Source organism: Crotalus tigris, unplaced genomic scaffold (assembly GCF_016545835.1).
Source record: "Crotalus tigris isolate CLP2741 ecotype Arizona unplaced genomic scaffold, ASM1654583v1 scf7180000023606.2106662, whole genome shotgun sequence".
Taxonomy (NCBI): domain Eukaryota; kingdom Metazoa; phylum Chordata; class Lepidosauria; order Squamata; family Viperidae; genus Crotalus; species Crotalus tigris.
This window is the reverse complement of record NW_024100074.1, coordinates 820,455-837,366: the sequence shown is the minus strand read 5'-3', so window position 1 is coordinate 837,366 and position 16,912 is coordinate 820,455. Positions and strand designations below refer to the sequence as shown.

General features: G+C 44.1%; 1 protein-coding gene across 5 annotated transcripts in view; it reads left to right on the top strand.

Annotated features, from left to right (window-relative positions):
• The window catches only part of CYFIP1 (cytoplasmic FMR1 interacting protein 1), a 123,605-nt gene that overhangs the window by 32,512 nt on the left and 74,181 nt on the right, over window positions 1-16,912 (top strand). For all 5 annotated transcript variants that reach the window (XM_039319617.1, XM_039319621.1, XM_039319618.1 and 2 more), the window contains one exon: window positions 7,094-7,171. In XM_039319617.1, coding sequence (XP_039175551.1) covers window positions 7,094-7,171 — 78 coding nt within the window. The remainder of the gene's footprint in view (window positions 1-7,093; window positions 7,172-16,912) is intronic.

The window sequence follows — 16,912 nt, the reverse complement described above, 5'->3', positions numbered from 1 at the left end:
AGACAGAGAATAAACTAAGTCAGAATCCAAGAAGTCAATCCAAGTGTCCTGGACAATGGGAACACATTCGGCCAGAAGGCAGGCCCACTTGACAACAAAAGTCGATCATTAATCTCTGAGAGCTTTTTTGTATAGTCTCTCACTTCTGTACTTCATCTTCGTATACAGTAACAATATAGCACAGTTGGAAGGAACCTTGGAAGTCTTTTAGTCCAACCCCCTGATAAATCAGAAGACCCTATAGGACACAGGTCAGCAACATGCGGCTCTGGAGTCTTCCCCTGCGGCTCCCAGCCTCCTCTGCCATTTGCAGAGAGAGACAGAAAGAGCTTCTCTCTCTCTCTCTCCCTCTCTCTCTCCCTCTCTCTCTCTCTCTCTCTCTCTCAAGTTTATTGGGCAGGGCTCCTCCCTTTGCTGCATCTCTGCAGGAACCAAGAAGCAGGAAGGGCAGGAGAGAGCTAGCTAGCGCAGCTATGCTGACTCAGGAATTCTGGGAGTTGAAATCCATGAGTCATAAAAGAGCCGAGGTTGCTTACCCCTGAGCTAGCCCAATAAGAATGTGTGTCAGCTTGTTGGAGAACAGCTTGAAGCCAGCTTGCCAGGTGAGCAGAAGATTGGAGAGAGGAAGAGAGAGGGGGGAAGAGAGAGGGAGAGGAAAGAGAGAAGGAGAGGAAAGAGAGAGAGAAAGAGAAAGGGAGAGAGAAAGAAAGAGGGAGAGAGAGAGGGAGGAAAAGAGAGGAAAGAGAGACAGAAGAGAGACTTTTGACATCTAAAATGAAGATACCACTGCATATATCCTTTTTTACATTTATGACACATATATACATACACACACACACACACACACACACACACACACATAGGCCTTTGGTTATTCGGGTTTTCTCCCGCATCAAATTGGAAGTGTCTTGGCGACGTTTCAACGAAGTCTCATTCGTCATCTTCAGGCTGGTGTTTTCGGCTTCGTGCTTCTAGGAGCAATGGGTGATCGTAGCTGTTTCTTCCTTTTAACTGCCAGTGGCGGTATGAACTGATTGGATGAGAGCTTGGCTGTGCTCTGATTGGATGGAGGTGTGTTCTGATTGGTTAGGAGCTTGGCTGTGCTCTGATTGGATGGGGGTTGGCTGTGCTCTGATTGGATAGGGGGGTTGACTGTGCTCTGATTGGTTGGAATGAGTTTTTTACGTGTGAGGTGATGGACACACCCCTAAACACAGATCCCACCACCTACCTGGAAAAAACTACCAGATCCAAAATAAAAGCCTCCCCCATTAGCGAAGAGATCCAGCAAAGAATCATTCCCAGAGAGAAATCATCCAGATGCCCTAAGCTCTATGGTCTCCCCAAGATACACAAAGAAGGAACCCCATTTAGACCCATAATCAGCTCCATAGGCTCACAAAACCTATCCAAAGTTCTTGCCAAACAACTACAGCCCTATGCAGAATCCATCACTTCATACGTAAAAAACTCATTCCATTTCTTAGAGATCATAAAGAAACAAAACTTACAGCCCAGCGACCTACTCGTGAGCTTCGATGTCATATCCCTCTTCACCCAAGTGCCAATCAAAGAAGCCTTGACAGCTATCCAAAACAAATATAACCCCCCCCCAAACATATCCTAGATCTGACCAACCACTGCCTATCCAACACATACTTCATCTATAACAGACAAAAATACAAACAAATAGAAGGAGCACCCATGGGATCACCCCTCTCACCTGTCATTGCAAACCTCTACATGGAACACTTTGAAACCCAAGCTCTAGAAAAATCTGATCACAAACCCAAACTCTAGCCCCAAAATACAGTTCACCATGGAAACAGAAGCTAATAACCAACTTCCCTTCCTAGATGTCTTAGTCTACAAGAAACCCAATGGCTCCCTACGACACACATCTACCAGAAGAAAGCACACACAAACCGCTATCTGCACGCTCTCTCACACCACCACCCAGCACAGATCAACTCCGTAGCCAAGACACTCATCTCTAGAACAAAACGCTTAGCTGATGACAACACCTAAAAACCGAACTACACACTCTCACTAATGTACTTACATCCAATGGATTCCAAAGAAATAAGATTACCAAACTAATCCAAAAAGAAACCCCCACTAAAACCCAAGACAGAGAACAAGAAAACGGCAAAGCCCTCCTCCCATACATAAAAGGCACCACAGACAGAATCAGTAAGATCCTCCACAAACACAACATCAAAACAGCATTCTGCACAAACAGAAAAATATCCACCATCCTAAGAAACCCCAAAGATAAAATTGAATTAGAAAATCAAGGAGTATACGAAATCCCATGCACCACTTGTCCCACCACATACATTGGACAAACCAACAGAAGAATAAGTGCACGCATTGAAGAACATAAGAACTCAGTCAAAAAAGAGGAACCAACTTCTTCCCTGGTCCAACACCTTAAAATCACAGGACATGAAATTGACTTTAAAAAGACCAGAACTATCGCCAAAACTGAACACTTTAATAACAGAATAATCAGAGAAGCCATCGAGATAGAAAAACGCCCACACAGCATGAACAAACGAGATGATACTTCCCGCCTACCAGCCATTTGGAAACCTGCCCTTATTGACAAACGAGTCCCTAACACAAAGAATGACACCAGACCCACACTCACAAAAACCATACAGGATGTCACCACCACACGTCCACGCAGAAAGCAAACCCAAACCCACACTAATGATGAGGCACGACCACAGACCAGAAGCCAGACCACAGCTGCATCATTAGCCACTTTAAACCCCTCCAATCCATACATGAAGCAAACTGACACCCACCATGAAGATGAGGCATGACCACAAACGCGAAACCAAACAATAGCAATGCAGCTCACCATCTCACATTCCCGTGCAACTCAGACTAACCTGAGCACAACAAAGCCCCCACCCAAAGAGAACACTCCCCCAACCAATCAGAGCACAGTCAACCCCCCATCCAATCAGAGCACAGCCAACCCCCATCCAATCAGAGCACAGCCAAGCTCCTAACCAATCAGAACACACCTCCATCCAATCAGAACACAGCTAAGCTCTCATCCAATCAGTTCATACCCCCACTGGCAGTTAAAAGGAAGAAACAGCTACGATCACACATTGCTCCTAGAAGTACGAAGCCGAAAACATCAGCCTGAAGATGACGAATGAGACTTCGTCGAAACGTCGCCAAGACACTTCCAATTTGAATATATATATATATATATGTATATATATATATATATATATATATATATATATATATATATATATATATATATAGAGAGAGAGAGAGAGAGAGAGAGAGAGAGAGAGAGAGAGAAAGTGGAAAGAGGGGCACATAACTAAGTCAGAATATCAGCAAATAGCCCGAGCCTCCAAAGATGAAGTGAGGAAAGCCAAGGCTCAAAATGAACTAAGGCTTGCGACCAAAGTCAAAAATAACAAAAAAAGCTTCTTTCAACATGTAAAAAAACAAGAAAAAAGTGAAGGAAATGATTGGTCCATTAGTGGGTGAAAGTGGCAAGAAGGTGACAAGCAACAGGGAGAAAGCAGAACTATTTTCACATCTGTCTTTACACAAAGGGAAAAAGTAGACCAACCTATCAAAAATAGTGCCATAAAAAACAGAATAGAAACACAAGTTAAGATAGGCAAGAAAATGGTAAGTGAGCACCTGTCCAGCCTAGACGAGTTCAAATTGCCAAGACCAGATGGATTACACCCCAAGGTTGTCAAGGAACTGGCAGATGTGATCTCAGAACCACTGAACTATATTTTTCAAAGATCCTGGAGCACAGGGGAACTACCAGAGGACTGGAAAAGAGCTGATGTAGTTCCCATCTACAAAAAACGAAAAAAAATGGACCCAGGAAATTACAGACCTATCAGCCTGACCTCAATAGCTGGGAAGATCCTGGAAAAGATAATCAAATAATGAATCAGCGAACACCTAGAGGCAAACAAAGTCATTACTAAAAGCCAACATGGGTTTGTCAAAAATAGATCATGCTAGACAAATCTTATTGCATTCTTTGACCAAGTGACAAAATTAGTGGATCAGAGGAATGCTCTGGATATAATTTACTTGGACTTCAGTAAGGCATTTGATAAAGTAGATCACAGCCTACTACTTGGCAAGATAGAAAAATGAGGGGTAGACAGCACCACCACCAGATGGATCCATAGTTGGCTGATCGGCCGTACTCAGCATGTGCTCCTCAATGGAACCGCATATCCATGGAGGGCAGTGTGTAGTGGGGTGCTCCAGGGCTCTGTTCTGGGCCCAGTGCTCTTCAACAGCTTTATCAACGATTTGGATGAGGGGATAGATGGGGAACTCATCAAATTTGCAGACGACACCAAGTTGGCAGGAATAGCCAACACTCCAGAAGACAGGCTTAAAATACAGAAGGATCTGGACAGACTTGAACACTGAGCACTATCTAACAAAAACAAATTCAATGGTGAAAAAAACAAGGTTCTACATTTAGGCAAGAGAAACCAAATGCACAGATATAGTATAGGGAGTACTTTGCTCAATAGTAGTAAGTGTGAGAGGGACCTCGGAGTCCTAGTGGACAATCGCCTAAATATGAGCAAGCAGTGTTCTGCAGCTGCCAAAAAAGCCAACACAGTGCTAGGCTGCATTAACAGAGGGATAGAATCAAGATCAAGTGAAGTGTTAATACCACTCTACAATGCCTTGGTAAGGCCACAATTGGAATACTGCATCCAGTTTTGGTCACCACGATGTAAAAAAGATGTTGAGATTCTAGAAAGAGTACAGAGAAGAACAACAAAGATGATTAGGGAACTGGAGGCTAAAGCATATAAGGAATGGCTGCTGGAATTGGGTATGTCTAGTTTAATGAAGAGAAGGACGAGAGGGGACATGATAGCAGTGTTCCAATATCTCGGGCTGCCACAAAAAAGAGGGAGTCAAGCTATTTTCCAAAACGCCTGAAGGCAGGACAAGAAGCAGTGGGTGGAAACTTAAGCAAGGAGAGATGCAACCTAGAACTAAAGAGGAACTTCCTGACAGTTAGAACAATTAACCAGTGGAACAACCTGCCTCTAGAAGCGGTGAATGCTCCAACACTGGAGGTTTTTAAGAAGAGATTGGACAGCCATTTGTCCAAAATGCTATAGGGCACAGGTTGGCAACCTGCTGCTTCAGAGCCTCATGTGGCTCTTTGAGCCTTCCCCTGCGGTTCCCAGTCTCCTCTGCCATTTGCAGAGAGACAGAGAGAGGCACTTGCGCTTCGCTGCTTCTCTCTCTCTCTCTCTCTCTTTCTCTGTGTTTGTGTGTGTGTAAAAGAGAGTAGCCTCACCCTGTTCGATCAGCTGTCAAGCTTACTGGGCGGGGCTCCTCCCTTGGCTGCATCTCTGCAGGAAGGGCAGGAGAGAGCTAGCTAGCCCAGCTATGCTGACTCAGGAATTCTGGGAGTTGAAGTCCATGAGTCATAAAAGAGCCATGGTTGCCTACCTCTGAGCTTGTTGGAGAACAGCTTGAAGCCAGCTTGCCAGGTGAGCAGAAGTTTGGAGAGAGGGAGGGGGGAGAGGGAGAGAAAGAGAGAGAGAGAAAGAAAGAGTGGGGGAAGAGGACTGGCAGACCAAGGGCTGAAAGAGAGAGGGAGAGAGAGGAAAGAGAGAAAAAGAGAGAGAGGGAGAGGAAAGAGAAAGAGGGAGAGGAAAGAGAGAAAGGGAGAGAAAGAGAGACGGAGAGAAGGGAAGAGGAAAGGGGGGGAGAGGAAAGAGAGGAAAGAGAGAGAAAGAAAGAGTGGGGGAAGAGGTCTGGCAGACCAACGGCAGAAAGAGAGAGAGAGAGAGAGAGAGAGAGAGAGAGAGACCCTTTTGACATCTAAAATGAAGGTGTGTATATATATATATATATATGTATATACCTATATTAAAGGTAAAAAAGGATATATGCAGTGTTATCTTCATTTTAGATATCAAAAGGGTTTTGCGGCTCCCAGTGTTTTGTTTTCGGTGGGTCCAAGTGGCTCTTTGAGTGTTTTGGGTTGCCTACCCCTGGTATAGGGTTTCCTGCCTGAGCAGGGGGTTGGACTAGATGACCTCCAGGGTCCCTTCCAACTTTACTATTATTACACACAAACACACACACACACACACACACACACACACATCTATAATAAAGGTAAAAAAGGATATATGCAGTGTTATCTTCATTTTAGATATCAAAAGGGTTTTGCGGCTCCCAGTATTTTTTTTTCAGTGGGAAACGGGTCCAAGCGGCTCTTTGAGTGTTTTGGGTTGCCTACCCCTGCTATAGGACATACCTACCACTACTGTTCTTGTAGGCTTGAGGAAATTGGATTAGAGCCTCTGGCTTACAAGACCAACTCTTATTATTGAAGCAGTGTAGAAATTTCAGGAATATACTGTATAAGCTAATGCAGTCTTGTTGCCTCTTGTTTTCCTCTCACTTCTTAGATTGAGTTACTTATGAGAACTGTGACAGTACAGTATAGGTATGATTCTTGTTTAGGATATAAAATTGTCCTTAACTAAAATCTGAAAAAAAGCTCTGTCCAAAGTGGCAGAGGTAGTTGTGAAAATGATACATATTTTGTGCAGAAGCCCGATGTTCTCTCCTTGGAATCTCCAATTTAAAAGAATGTCAGGTAGCAAGTGATACGAAAGACTTTTGCCTGAGACTTTTGCAATCTATTTGCTTAGAATAGGAATACAGATGGACAAATAATCTTCTGGAAAGTAGCTTCTTAATGTAGGATCTAGACAAATCTGTGAATTTGCTGCAAAGTAACAATGTGCCTTAGGCACATATCAGTTTGGCATCCTAACAAACTACCCCTTTTCATTTTTTGACAAGATACTCAATATTGTTTGCAAGAGTAATAATTATCTTAATAGGTCTGATTTTAAATAATATTTGTGGAAGGATTAGGGCTTCTGACCTAATTAACAAGTACATTTCCTTATTAATGTGCTTAAAATTAAGAGAAATAATGCAAAATAATTTAATTTTTTCATTTTTGTTAGCTTTGATCATTTCTGTATATTTTATACCTTACATACTAGCTTTGGTTTTATTACAGAATGAAATGTTGGAAGAAGGTCAAGAATATGCTGTTATGTTATACACATGGAGAAGCTGTTCAAGAGCTATCCCACAGGTAGAATATTTTAGGATTATTATTATAATGTCCCATAAAGACTTATAAACAAATAGTATCTTGCAGTTGCATAAGAAATCTTCTATAAATAGGTCAGTCTCTGAGCTTTTTGCTTATAGGCTGTATTGTTGTATAACACATTTACCACACACAAATGCTTTCAGTGCACTATTAATCATTTCAGGCTTTTTAGACAAAATTGCTAAGATCACTAAGTTTAGATGGAAGAACTGAACTAGAAATGCATTGAACAAACATAAAAGAAGATTCCCTATACTTCTCCCCTTCTCAGTAGTACAGATGTTGAGAATATCAGCGAACTAGACATCTCTTTGTTTACAAAGCAGATCCGAAGTGCCATTTACTGCCTTTGGGGCCAGAAATATATCATATATGTTTCTAATAAGTTTCTCTAGTCCCAGACCATATGGAATAATCTTGGATTCAGGGGTTAAGTAATAACTGTCTTGCAATCTTCTGAATGCAAAATCCAAATAATAACATCCTTGCTGAAGTTTGAAATCAGAACCCAATTTAATTTCTCTTTGACTGTTTGTAAATCCATTCTGAGAGAGAAAAATCATGTTTTATGATATCTTCTTTTGCTACTTTTTATATTCATATGCTCATTCTTTTAAATTTGAAGAATTCTAATAATGTCAAGTGGAATTCTCAGATTTCTCCATTTTCAGTCTCCTCATGAAGTGTCCTCATGACTTCATGGTCACATGACCACAACAATATGGAAGTAGTTTGCCATTGCCGCTTTTAGGGATTTTTTTTTAAAGTTTATGTCAGGTCCCTATCGGAACGTTGCCATTCTGAAGGGAGGGAGAAATGCTGCTTGGGGATTGAAGATGTTTCTATCTTGTTTCTGCTTTTGCTTTGATGTATCCGCATGGGAATTGGAGAGAGGGGAATGAGCCCTCAGGGTCATCTGGTTTAACTCCTTTCCAGCTACTGCCTTCTGTTACCAAGGTTGTGGCGCCAGAGAACAACTTGTTATCACCTTTTCGATTCGGAGTTTACACAACCACTTCATGCCAGCGGATTGACTCCAGATGGACTGGGGCAATAGATGGAGTTGGACAATGGGAAATTAACGTTTTCGCACAGAAACTTCAGATTCCGTCTGACCTCTGTGCAATCATTTTCTTTCAGTAAAAGATCCTTTGAAATAATGCTCATGCTTTCCTGATGAGATAGCTGAGGCAGGACCTTGCATTAGGCGAAATCTGCAAAGTGGTCAACCTGGAGAGGCATCTACCCTACCATGGGGAACAAATGATGTCTAATCAAGGCAACAACCAGAAGTCAAGTGCTGGGGGGCATAGATGGAGAGAAGAATTGGAGGCACTAGATGATGATAAGGGGCATGAAGGCAAACCTGACCTCATGAAGCAAGCAGTGCACTTCATGATGGAAGCCTTCCAGAAACTGAAGGCACGAGAAGCTGTAGCTTGAATGATGGCCAACACGAATGATCAGCAAAAGGAGGAGGGAAAACATTGCCCCGGAGTGCTGCAGCGGGCATGGCCAAAGCCTTGAAAAGGATAACAACTGTCATGTCAGGGCCTCCTTAAGGGATTTTGGAGGAGCAAACACCCCTAGGGTCATTGATGGTGGGGCTCACCAGCAGGAGCAAAAATTGCCCCCACTTGGAATGAAGTTCAATGGAGACCCTCAGCAGCTCAGGTTTTTCCTAGCCCATGTCCTCAATTATATGCAGGAGTACAGCCACGAGAGCCCCACCAAGGGACCCAGAGTCAGGGTCATTACCCTGGCATTGGAAGGGGCCACGGCTAGGTAGATGGTGACTCTTCACAACACAAATGCTCTGAGATGAGGATTTGAAGACCCCCCTGGCCGATCGCAAAGCCCAAGACCACATAAAGATGGTGTGGCAGGGGTGTCACCCAGTTGCTCAATACATTGAAGAGTTCCTGGCTTGCTGTCTCAACTGGCTGGAAGACATCCTTGTGAGCTGCTTCAAAGACGGCCTGAACAATGATCTATACAATGCTTGCATGGCGAGGGGGCCCTCCCGCACACCTCCATGACTGGTGCATGCTAGCCGAGGAAGCTGAGATTAACCAAGCCCAAAATAAGTACCACTCCAATAAAACTTAGAAAAGGTCACCCCAGAGAGGAAGAGGGAGACAACCCCAACCCCAGCCAGAACATTTCACCACGTGCTTCAAATACGGGAAGGAAGGACATCGAGCAGCCGAATGAAGGGCAAAGGAGGAGCATACACCAAATGGGAAACCTGCCAAGTCGCAACCTCGCATGAAGGAAATGGCCCTGAAGAGCATGGAGGTCATGGAGTTCAACCCCTCACTCAAACAGAAGAAGGGAACTCTGACCCCAACAGGAAGACCAAGGGTTCTCGGACACTGACTGCGATGATGACCCTTAGTAAGTGGGCCAATCACTCCAGTGACTATGTGCATAGACCTGCACCTCCCTGGCACTGGACAGGACGCTTCCCTAACAGCTCTGCTATATTTGGAATGTACCAGGTGTTTGGTGAGCTCAGCCCTAGTGGAGAAATTGGAAATCTGCCTGAGAAGATTAAAGACCCCACTTGCCTTCTGGCAACTGGATGGGTCAGTCACAAGAGGCATCCTTGCCATTTTTGCCATTATACCCCTAGGTATGACAATGGGATCCCATTCAGAGACTCTGAACTTCATAGTGGCATCTGGGATGGAGAGGCCCCTCATCCTGGGATTGGCCTGGTTAAAGAAGTGGAACCCACAGGTGGATTGGAGCAGGGGTCCCCAACTGTGATAGCTTTAAGACCTGTGGAATTCAACTCCCAGAATTCCTCAGCCAGCCAGGATTTTGGGAGTTGAAGTCCACAGGTCTTGAAGTTGCCAAGGTTGGGGACCCTTGGATTGGAGGAAAGGGCTTTTGAAATTCCTGGTGAGAGGGAAAATCCCACATAGTACTGAATGACAACCCCCCCCCCGGGAACCCTGGCAAGAGATCAGGGCAACCATAAGATGGGCGCCAGTGCCAGGCATACCGAAAGAATAACATAACCTAAAAGATGTATTCAGTGAATGAGGATCGGATGAGCTCCCCCCACACTGACCCACAGACTGCGCCATTGAAATTGTTCCAGGGGTTAAGTTACTGAAGCCAAAGCTTTACTTGATGACCTCTAGGGAGCTAGACAAATTATCAACAAAAATTTAGCTCGAGGTTTATTCAACATGCTTGGCTTAGGGTGGCTGCCCCTGTCCTATTCCAAGACAAGGACATATAGAGGATTTAATGTGGTGTGCATAGAGAATGTGTACCCTCTTATCCTCATGAAGGACATGTTGGCCTACCTGGCCAAGGGGAGGATTTTCTCCAAACTAGACTTGCGGGAGGCTTATTACTGTGTCAGGATCAGGGAAGGGGGTGAATGGAAAACTGCTTTTAACTACCCGCTAGGCTGCTTCCAATTTAAAGTGCTCCCCTTTGGCTTGTAAGGAGCACCTGCAGTGTCCATGCAGCTGATAAATGAGGTGCTCCATGAACATTTATACAAAGGGGTTCTAATGTAACTTGATAACACTCTAATTTACACAGAAACAAGCATGTGAAACTAGTCAGAGCCGTTTTAAAGAAGCTTCGCCCAACCAGACTATATGCCAAATTAAGTGTGAGTTCCACAAAGAAAAGATTGATTACATGGGCTACCACATTTCCCATGAGGGGGTTGATATGGACCCAGAAAAATTGTTGACAGTGTTAGAATGGGTACCTCCACACATCAGGAAACAGTTGCAAAGCTTCCTAGGATTTGCCAACTTTTACCGACAATTCATCCCCTGTCCAACTTGATAAAGACAAAAAAGGGGGACAAGCCAAAACCCAGCCAAATATATATATGTATATGTGTATATGTGTATATGTATGTACGAAGCACGAAGCTGAAAACATCAGCGTGAAGATGACGAATGGGACTTTGTCGAAACGTCGCCAAGACACTTCCAATTTTACGTGGGAGAAAACCCGAATAACCAAAGACCTACATACAAACACCCGCGAAAACCTCAGAATATATATATATATATGTATATATATGTGTGTGTGTGTGTGTGTATATATATATATGTATGTGTGTGTGTGTGTGTGTGTATATATATATATGTATATGTATATATACATACATATACATACACACATACACACACACATATATATATTTTCAATGATGCAATCCTCGATCTCCAGGAAGGTTATAAACTAGTTATTTATTGTTATTTATATACTAGTTTATAACCTTCCTAGAGATCAAGGATTGCATCATTGAAAACAAATATGCCCGGGATTCGTATTTTTACAACCATTATGTATATATATATGTATATGTATGTATATATATATGTATGTATGTATAAATAAATAAATAAATAAATAAAAATAATGTACGATCACCGGGAGAATTTTAAGTAAAAATACTTTACTAAAAATACTTTACTAAAAAGGTTGCCAAGCTTTCATTGGGGAACTCTCCAACATCATCAGGGCTGAAAGGCTGTTCTAACAAGGATGGTTTACATGGGTTTGGTCGACGTTTGCACGCGGCTCTTAGACCGCGTCACTGGCCCCAGCTGATCAGCCGGTAATCGGAATGCATCTCTGACGTTATGTTCTTTCTCGTCGTTCCTTCGGGTTTATTTTATTTATTTATTTATTTATGAGACTTATATACCGCTTTAAGTGCAAGCACTCTCTAAGCGGTGTACACCAGTAAGCAATGTATATATATATTTACATTGCCCCCAACAATCTGGGTCCTCATTTTACCTACCCCGGAAGGATGGAAGGCTGAGTCAACCTTGAGCCGGTGAGATTTGAACCGCTGACCTGCTGAACACAGTCAGCTAAAGTGGCCTGCAGTACTGCACTCTAACTGCTGCGCCACCTTATCTGTCCTTCTGTTGTTAATTTTTGAGTTCATTAATGATCTTACATCCCCCTCTCCTTTGGTGGTGCTCATTCCTATCGTATTGGGAGGATTTAGTCCAATGCTTCCCTGTAACCTGTTAGCGGGGTGGGTCTTTCTTGGCTGTGAGCCAATGTTCCCTTCTTGTTGTGTGCTCTCCTCCTCCTTGACCATATGAATACCTCTATCTGGGTGTTACATGTTTCAACGTTCGTATTTCCATCCTCCACCACGGTGTTTCTTATGTCTGTCTCCTTTCATTGTCTGGTATTCAAACCAGATCCTTCCCGTTCCTGCCAAGAAGACTTTGATAGTATTTGGGCATGTTTTTTGCCCGTATTGCTTTCCCTTTTACTAAGTGAACGGGTTGTCATTCTATGTCTCCTCTCCCCTGCCCGTATGAGATGTTCCTCTCCGTCATTGTGGACTGTGTCAGACTTGGGGATTTTGCTGTTAAATCCTTTAGGCGTCTCAACCCTATTATTGTTGCTTCCTCTCCCCCGAAAGGGTGTGAGTTTTTCTCAATGTTGTTGGGAAGTGCCTGGGTCCTCTATCCGGTGAGCTCTCCCCTCCGTCGGGGGGCTCACCGTCAGTGCGCCTGCATCCACGCATTGCGGTGGAGAATTCCCTCGCCGCGTGAGCCGGCATTGATCACGTGGTGGAGAGGTGTCAATGGGATGTCGATGGTCATTCATGATCCCGTGCAGTACGGTTCCTTGTCTGTGGTGCTGTGGATGTTGATTTAATCGTTTGTAACATAGTGAATGGTGATTTGAGTCCCATTTTCGCAGCGCTTGTTGCGCTAGATGCAAGTCAATATGGCGATTAATTGAATTATTATTCGAGAACCAAGCCTTCTTCAATAGCCGGCCTCCCTTCGTGGCATCACTAGCTACGATACGGGTGTTAGCAAAGTGAAACTGGTGGCCCTGCTGTGCCATATGCATCCAGAGTTGTGAATGCTGCTCGCCTCGTTTTATGGCCAGTTTGTGTTCGTGAAGACGGGTCTTCAATCGTTTGGCCGTTTCCCCCACATAGTTGCCCTGGCAGTTTTTACAGTTGATTTTATAGACAACTCTGATTTTTCCATAATGGGTAGGGAGTCTTTCGGGCGCATGACTTTGGATCGTAGGGTTTGATTAGGTTTATGGGCCACTTCTATTCCATGGGGAGCCAGCAGTCTGGCCGTGGCCTCCGAGATGTTACTAATGTATGGGAGGGAGATGCGTGTTTTTTGTAGGGGGGATTCTTCTCTTCATTGGGTATCCTGGAGGTGGGATGTTGCGCTATACCGTCTGACAAATCTTATTGGGTAACCGTTATACGGCATATGCGAAAGAGGTGCTTCCTCTCTTCATTCTTATACTCATCCGTGCTGCAGTGGGAGTCAACGCGCTTAAATAATGATCCAAAGTCATCTTCACGGTGGGTGTCAGTTTGCTTCCCCTCCAATCCATACATGAAGCAAATTGACACCCACCATGAAGATGAGGCACGACCACGAACGCGAAGCCAAAAAATAGCAATGCAGTTCACCATTTTAAACCCCCCTGCAACTCAGACTAACCTGAGCACAACAAAGCCCCCACCCAAATAGAACACTCCCCCAGCCAATCACAGCACAGCCAAACCCCCATCCAATCAGAGCACAGCCAAGTCCCTAACCAATCAGAACACACCTCCATCCAATCAGAACACAGCCAAGCTCTCATCCAATCAGCTCATACCCCCACTGGCACTTAAAAGGAGGAAACAGCTACAATCACACATTGCTCCTAGAAGCACGAAGCCGAAAGCACCAGCCTGAAGATGACGAATGAGACTTTGTCGAAACGTCGCCAAGACACTTCCAATTTTACGTGGGAGAAAACCCGAATAACCAAAGACCTACATACAAACACCCGCAAAAACCTCAGAAAACATATATCGAACCTCTACAGGGAGGAAATCCACCATCTGACCAGGACCTATGAAAAACGTGAAGTCCAAAGAGCTTCCATTTTATGTGACCTCGCATTCCTATGCAACTGCCGAGGTCAAAATTTAATCCCCACATGTTTCCAACTGAAATTCCACTCCAACTCTGCAGCTACCAAACGCATCCTGAAAAGAACAGAATTGGCCCTAATCAGAAATGAACTTCACACAAAACGATTCCTCCTAGACCGAATTAACAAAGATCCGGCACTTTGGGACAAATCCAAACAACTTGCCGTCTGGAGAGCCGAAACACAGACCACCCTCAAGAAAGACACACACACCAACAAACTCCGAAGACTACAAGAACGCCAGAAACAAACCCCTCCTCCCTCACAGCCACACATGAAACAGCACATAACATCTCAGATAGGATTCTCACCAAAGCCGAAACCAATGTCCTTTCCAAAGGATTCAACTTTGCAGTCGCTCCCAAACACATCCCCATTGAAACCATTATATGTGGAGTTGAAACCAGCCTGACCAAAATCAACCCCGACGACGCTAACAGAATCAGACTCGAAATCACCAACCTCCTCTGCACCAGCAAGCCACCCAAAAGCAACTTACCCAAAGAGGAACAGACAGCACTACGTAACCTGAAAGAAGACACCAACATTATAATCTTACCAGCAGACAAGGGCAACGCCACGGTGGTTATGAACACATCTGACTCCCGAACCAAATTAACCAACCTACTCCAAGACTCTACATACAAACCCCTAAACACAGATCCCACCACTTACCTGGAAAAAACCACCAGATCCAAAATAAAAGCCTCCCCCATTAGCGAAGAGAGCCAGCAAAGAATCATTCCCAGAGAGAAATCATCCAGATGCCCTAAGCTCTATGGTCTCCCCAAGATACTCAGAGAAGGAACCCCACTCAGACCCATAGTCAGCTCCATAGGCTCACCTCTACAAAACCTATCCAAATTTCTCGCCATACAACTACAGCCCTATGCAGAATCCATCACCTCACACGTAAAAAACTCACTCCATTTCTTAGAGATCATAAAGAAACAAAACTTACAGCCCAGCGACCTACTCGTGAGCTTCGATGTCATATCCCTCTTCACCCAAGTGCCAATCAAAGAAGCCTTGACAGCTATCCAAAACAAATATAACCCCCCAAACGCATCCTAGATATGACCAACCATTGTCTATCCGACACATACTTCATCTATAACGGACAAAAATACAAACAAATAGAAGGAGCACCCATGGGATCACCCCTCTCACCTGTCATTGCAAACCTCTACATGGAACACTTTGAAACCCAAGCTCTAGAAAAATCTGAACACAAACCCAAACTCTGGCTCGGATACGTAGACGACACCTTCATAATCTGGCCACATGGGAAAGAAAAACTGGACAACTTCCTCATACACCTCAACAGCCTACACCCCAAAATACAGTTCACCATGGAAACAGAAGCTAATAACCAACTTCCCTTCCTAGATGTCTTAGTCTACAAGAAATCCAATGGCTCCCTAGGACACACCATCTACCAGAAGAAAACACACACAAACTGCTATCTGCATGCTCTCTCACACCACCACCCAGCACAGATCAACTCCGTAGCCAAGACACTCATCTCTAGAACAAAACGCTTAGCTGATGAACAACACCTAAAAACCGAACTACACACTCTCACTAATGTACTTACATCCAATGGATTCCAATGAAATAAGATTACAAACCTAATCCAAAAAGAAACCCCCACTAAAACCCAAGACAGAGAACAAGAAAACGGCAAAGCCCTCCTCCCTTACATAAAAGGCATCACAGACAGAATCAGTAAGATCCTCCACAAACACAACATTAAGACAGCATTCTGCACAAACAGAAAAATATCCACCATCCTAAGAAACCCCAAAGATAAAATTGAATTAGAAAATCAAGGAGTATACGAAATCCCATGCACCACTTGTCCCACCACATACATCGGATAAACCAACAGAAGAATAAGTGCACGCATTGAAGAACATAAGAATTCAGTCAAAAAAGAGGAACCAACTTCTTCCCTGGTCCAACACCTTAAAATCACAGGACATGAAATTGACTTTAAAAAGACCAGAAATATCGCCAAAACTGAACATTTTAATAACAGAATAGTCAGAGAAGCCATCGAGATAGAAAAACGTCCACACAGCATGAACAAACGAGATGATACCTCCCGCCTACCAGCCATCATTAGCCACTTTAAACCCCTCCAATCCATACATGAAGCAAACTGACACCCTCCATGAAGATGAGGCACGACCACGAACGCGAAGCCAAAAAATAGCAAAGCAGTTCACCATTTTAAACCCCCCTGCAACTCAGACTAACCTGAGCACAAGTCTCCACCTAAACAGAACACTCCCCCAGCCAATCAGAGCACAGCCAACCCCCCAGCCAATAGAGCACAGCCAACCCCCAGCCAATCAGAGCACAGCCAAGCCCCTAACCAATCAGAACACACCTTCACCAAATCAGAACACAGCCAAGCTCCCATCCAATCAGTTCATACCCCCACTGGCAGTTAAAAGGAAGAAACAGCTAAGACCACACATTGCTTCGCGTTCGTGGTCGTGTCTCCTCTTCATGGAGGGTGTCAGTTTGCTTCATGTATGGATTGGAGGGGTTTAAAGTGGCTAATGATGCAGCTGTGGTCTGGCTTCTGGTTTGTGGTCGTGCCTCGTCATCGGTGTGGCTTTGGGTTTGTTTTTTGCGTGGATGTGTTGTGGTGACATCCTGTGTGGTTTTTGTGAGTGTGGGTCTGGTATCATTTTTTGTGTTAGGGAGTCGTTTGTCAATAAGGGCGGGTTTCCA